This window comes from Vigna radiata, chromosome 5, assembly GCF_000741045.1.
Source record: "Vigna radiata var. radiata cultivar VC1973A chromosome 5, Vradiata_ver6, whole genome shotgun sequence".
Taxonomy (NCBI): domain Eukaryota; kingdom Viridiplantae; phylum Streptophyta; class Magnoliopsida; order Fabales; family Fabaceae; genus Vigna; species Vigna radiata.
In genome coordinates, this window is record NC_028355.1 from 29,630,883 (window position 1) to 29,637,000 (window position 6,118).

Sequence of the window (6,118 nt, forward strand, 5' to 3'; positions counted from 1 at the left end):
TTGTAATAGATCATGCATATTTTCCCTCTAAACTTATATTAGTTATGCAGGCTTTAATTTTGATACAGAGGATGGAGACAAGGTATTACCAGGTTTCCTTGATTCAATAATTGGAATTCATCGAGGTGAATCAAAGTCTTTTCCTCTTGTATTTCCTGAAACTTGGAAGCAAGAAAATCTTCAAGGTGTTCATGCTCAGTTTAATGTAAGTTTCTAGTGCTGAATAAAAAAGTTTAAGTTTTAGGAACATGAACTGCCATGGTTGTTTTTCCTTTTGGTCCTTTCATTCATGGTTATTAAAAGTCTCTTTCATTCATAACAGGTTGAATGCGAAGAACTTTTTTACAGAGATTTGCCAGAACTGGATGATTCTATTGTTGATAAGCTTCTCCTGGATTAAGGCCGATCAATTTTTTGTAATAATAAATATTGGTTCTACAGTTAATATATTGTATATACTTCAAATTTGGTTATATTCGAAGCCTCATGGAAAACCTGTGTTTGGGTTATAATTTCGATATTTTAGCCTTTAGAATTATCTATCTCATTGGTTTATAATTTCAATAATTTATTAGCTACCGAGCATTCAGTCTTTAGTATTCAAATTCCCATTGTTGGGCTTCTAGTTTGCGTATATCAAAGAAAGAAAAAGATAGTAAATTATAAGATGGGAATTGATAACGTAGCATATTATAACGTACAAATAAATTTATGTCATAATATTTTTAATATATTATAATGTATTTTAGAAACTACGTTATATATTATTATAATACACTGGACCTATTATGACAGGTAACAGGAAGTCTGTCATAATACACTGGACCTATTATAATGGATTTTTCTATCCGTCATAAAATGCACAGACTTATTATAACACCCAGAACTATAACATCAGGTTATCCGTCATAATAAATCAATTTTACCCGTTATAAAAAGCTATTTTTCTACTAGTGTTATTATTATTATTATTATTATTATTATTATTATTATTATTATTATTATTATTATTATTATTATTATTATTTGTTTCATTCCCATATTCGGCATTTAGATATTCAATTTTTATCATCTTTAATAAAGGAAATCTGTATATAGATACTTTATTTAACATTTATATAGTTTATTTTTCTTGGATGAAATCTACACTGTATATGCTTTGTAGGTGGAAATGAGAAAAATTCATAATGTTCAGAAAGGTTTGGTAAATTGAGAAAGAAAGGTTTGGTATATTGAGAAAGTGTAAACTAAAAGGTTTACAAATTAATTACAAAGTAATCCATCTTATCTTCTGTTTCCTTACATAATACTTTATTAACTAATTTCAGAAAAGTACATCAGTTGGCCCTTGTGCCAAATAATTAGTGTATCTATGTTCTTGTTCCAAGAAAACTCCATAGCACAACTGAAAGTCTTCAATATAACTTGCAGCTTCAAATTCCATTTGTGCATGCTCCATCATCTCATCTCCACAAGGGATCCATGCATTCATCTCATCAAAGGGCAAGGAAGAGATGATGTTCATCTCAGCCCAATGATCAGCCTCACTGTCTGATGTGGAGCAATCCTGATCATCCATTTGAGCTATTTCTGTGTCACTGATCTCTGCCTCCAATGAGTGAATCATGCTCACAAGTCTATCATCACCATGATAATACTCTTCTTCCTGTGTTTCTTCCATCAGAGACATGAGAAGAACATTGTTGGCCTCTGAGAACTCCATTCCCAACTCAAACACACACTCTGAGGAAGACATGTTTGTGAAAAAAAGGGAGTTTTTGAGTAACCCTTTTTTCTTTGGTTTATGAAAATGGTTAAAGAGAGAGAAGTAGAAGCAATTAAGGTTGTTCCAGATGCAAGATGAGTTTGAAAGGTGAAGAAGGGACCTTTATATAGAGAAATAATTATGGTATTCCCTAACAAATACGAGGTGGGGGTAGCCCTTGCTTGTTGCCACTCTTGGCCAATTAATATATATGAATGATAAATTATGCAGTGAAAAGATAAGATTCATATAATTGTGGAAAAAATTAATACTTTTGTCCCATTTGTGTCTACTTGTCGAGCAACAAATCAAGCCATTCCAGCTAATGAGCAATATCTGATATCTGATATCTGACTACCTAATCAATGGTTGCATCAAAAGTTTGTGTCCAATAATTAAGTAACATGCACGAGAAATTAAAATAAAAAAGATAAATGCATGAACAGTGTTTTGAACAGACAAAGATATATACGATTGATAGTGAAAGGCAAAACATGATAGAAATCAAGGAGGAATTGATTTTGATTTGTCAATGGAGTGGGGTGATATATAAGTTACAGAAGACTAAGAATCAAAGAAATAAAACAAAGCATCATAGTTACTGCAGATTTCATATTTATTAACGTACATATAAGTAACTGAACATAATAAATTAGACTATGTTTATAATATTATTTAATGTAGAATTATGATGGAAAACTTTAGTTAATGGTGCAATTAAATCCTTATGGCTATGAAAATCATCCATAATCTTTATAGTGTTTCTCATCGAAAGCAAGTCTCTCTAGATATTCTAACCATATATTAGTCAAATTTTCCATTTACAAAATAAGTGTTTTGTAACACTTAGAATCTCTTTTGTAAAGTTATTTATAATCAAATAAATAACACAATATTTTTCAACATATCTTTTATGCACTTATTTAGGTAACAATTATTTTCTTGATTATTGTAATAAAATTGTCAATTTCAAAATAATACATCATAGAAATGTTGTACCATTTCATCACAGAATATTTACTTTGCTCCATATATTAAAGAGTTAGTCTTACTCGATGAAACTTTTTTTAAGTTATTCAACTAACAATTTTTAGAAGTTTCATTTGACAATTAATAACCATGAGGAGTTTCTAATTGTTTAATTGTTCCATTATAAGAAACTAAACTATGAAACAAAGAACTTTCTACTTTAGTATATAATAATTATGAATAATATGTTTTTATTGACAAACCAATTACTAAATAGCAGTAAAGGACAAATTTAATATATATATTCTAAAGGTAGAAATCACATCTTAAATTGATTGTTTATATAAAAGTTATATGATAATAATTTTTCCTTTTGTTATTTTAGTGTAATAAGGAGACTAATTCTTTTGAATGTGAGTATTATATCATGGATTAGATCAAAAGTATTATTAGAACATGAGTTATTTAGAATTGGACAAAGATATGTAAACACTTATATCTTGTGTATGAATTGTATGGTTTGAATAATTTTATTTATGTTAACATTGTATCATTGTTTTATATATTAATCTGACAATCCCTTGTAAATATGAAAAACATATGACTAAAATAAGAAAAGAATAGACAAACTATTTCTTAAATATTTAGTAGAAGATTAGGTTTTGATTAGTTTTTTCTTTTAAGTTAATTATCTTTTTTTTATTCTTTATGTATTCATTTTTAACTTTATAAAATATACTATAAATGCTATATTTGAAATATATATCTTTTTACGGATATTTCTGGGTTTTCAAGTTTTGGTTTTATGTAAAACCAAATAATTTTAAAAAAAGAAACTACAAAGTTTTACGTTTATTATGACATTAATAAACATAAATTATTTGTTGGTACTATAACATGTAAATTAATGTCTGTTCACGTCAAAATAAACCTAAATTTAGACAGAAAATATGGTAAAAACTAACCAAAATTATATCGGTTGTTTGTATATTAAACATAAATTCATATGTTATACATTATATATAAATTTATATATGTTAGTCTGTGCATCAGACATAATACCAGATATAGAAATTTTTTGTTAGTGACAATATAATTATATAATTAATGTTTCGGTAATATTTTGTGGAACCGAGAGATTGACCTAATTGACGTGGTTTTATCGTTTTTTAACGTTTGGATTGTCTGAATTGTTCACTTTTCTTAGATATGGACCGTTCGTTCTTCTTCTGCTAGAATCGCTCGTCTTCCTTCAGCTTAGACTGATCGCTCTTCTTTTTACCAGAGGGGGGAGGTACCTGAAAAGGCACTCCGACGTTCAGTTAGAAGCGGTTTTCTAAATCTCGGTTCACAATTGAGTACTCAGTGATTTTATTATCACTGTAGAATATTTTAGCCTTGATCTTGTATTTATAGGTTATCACAAGCCCAATAAAATATAAACAGAATTACCTGGAACAGATTTACCTGGTTGCTCATAAACAGCTTTGTCAATATCTTTAATCAGATATTCTTGATTATTTTGTCCTCGATATCTTTAATAAGATATCTTTGATTCTGCTGGACTACTAGCCCAATAATAAGCGTTGACCCAATTATAGCCCAACATGGACATGATGTTATACATAACCGATTGGCTATTCTCCGTAATCGCTCGTCCCGGATATCATACTATACATAATGCCCCCCAAGTCTGAGTTAAGCGTTAGGCTTTAGCCATGGTTAACTATAAGACTTATGAGTTTAAGGGAGGTTGTATTCATTGTGTTTGGAGAGCATGCTTCTAGTCGTTGCTCGTCTGTGGACCGAACAACGGGTTTTTATACATTCTCTTTTTGAACTTTACCATAGGCTGAATGCTGATGGGAGTTCTTTTTAGAACTTTTTCCCATGTTGAATAGTGATTTGATAACCTCTATTTTATCTGTTCCAAAGGAAGATAACAGTCTAATATGAATTGTCAAAAGAACATAAGTAATTAGACTAACCCATTTTATAAGGTCGTTCATCTTTGATTGGTTTTAAAAAGTCAAAATGTCTTCTAACTCACAGAGTAATCCTTTTCTACACCTAAAGACAACATCCAAACGATATGACCATACTAATAAAGACATTGATGAGTAGAGATTCAAGAGACATGGCGTAGGGACACATGTGAGTAGAAAAATTCGGCATGCACCCAAATAACACAGAGAAGACAAGGAAAAGGGGTTGAAAACTAACTTATCCCAAAGAAGAAATCAATATATATGTTGATATTGATAAGTTCGCTCCAAGTAGAAATCTTATGGTCTTCAATGTTCAAAAGGATGACTGAATCATAAAAAATCTTAGAGAAAGGGAAAAAAGCTCTTGGAGAAAGGTTTTTAGAAAAAATATGTATTTTTTTAATAATGAAATTCGTTATAAAAACTCTATTTATACTTTAAATTTTTAAATATTAAAATAATTAAGTTTCATTATTTTAACATAGTATCAATTCTAAAACATGATTTTAAATACTTTTATTGGAAAAAAAATCACAAACTATAACCTAAAAAACATCACATAAACAATTGTCTTGAAATGACGTTGAATCTATAAATTAAAAGTCTTAGTTAAGAAAATAGTAAGGGAAGAGAGTATACTTTTTTTTAAATAAGTACATTTTAGATTGAATTCGAAATTGTTTATTATTTAAGTAGTGAAATTATTCATAAGGATTGAAACGGAACAAGATCAATTCTTATACTTAATTACTCATAAATTTTATAAAGATGGTGTCAATATGGTTGAATTTGAGAGTACAATCAATAAACATGTGTGAATCCCCTCAACATAGATCTACATTAAAAAATATCGTAAGATTTCTTGAGTTCATATTTGGAGGACTCCCTATTACATGTGTTTTCTACCATAGACAAATACAATTTATGGATATGTTTTTCCTTATTTTAACAAGCAAATGGAATCTCGAAATATTAAATCATATTTATATTACTAAAATTAAAACAAAAATAAGCACATAATATTTTTTTAGAATTACTCATGTGATTACCAATGAACTTTTAATTTTGATTATTCTTATATAGTTGTATGTGTTAAATTTTATAATTCTCATATTTCTTAAGAGAAAAGTTTTCACTTTTAGCAATTAACTAAAATTCAAAGTATATTGCGTACTGTTCTTGTTTTAAAAGCGATTTGATTACTCGTTCTAACATTGATTTAATTCAATTTAATTCTATTTTCGCAGGAAGAAAACACAAATTATAAATTTAATGAACTAAAATTATAAAAGCTAACAAGTCACTAAGAAGTTTATGTGATTCGCAGAATTCGTATTAATTCATATTATATATATATATATATATATATATATATATATATATATATATATATATA

The 6,118-nt window shown here is 28.3% G+C and overlaps 1 protein-coding gene across 1 annotated transcript; it reads right to left on the bottom strand.

Annotated features, from left to right (window-relative positions):
- Window positions 1-1,267: 1,267 nt before the first annotated feature.
- LOC106761539 lies at window positions 1,268-1,920 on the bottom strand. The gene has a single exon (XM_014645098.2). It carries the CDS (start codon window positions 1,754-1,756, stop codon window positions 1,325-1,327), a length of 432 nt encoding a protein of 143 aa, XP_014500584.1. The 5' UTR covers window positions 1,757-1,920; the 3' UTR covers window positions 1,268-1,324.
- Between the last annotated feature and the right edge of the window lie 4,198 nt (window positions 1,921-6,118).

Coding starts and splice junctions, on each gene's coding strand:
- LOC106761539 (XM_014645098.2), bottom strand. CDS start 1,756: ATGTCTTCCTCAGAGTGTGTGTTTGAGTTGGGAATGGAGTTCTCAGAG.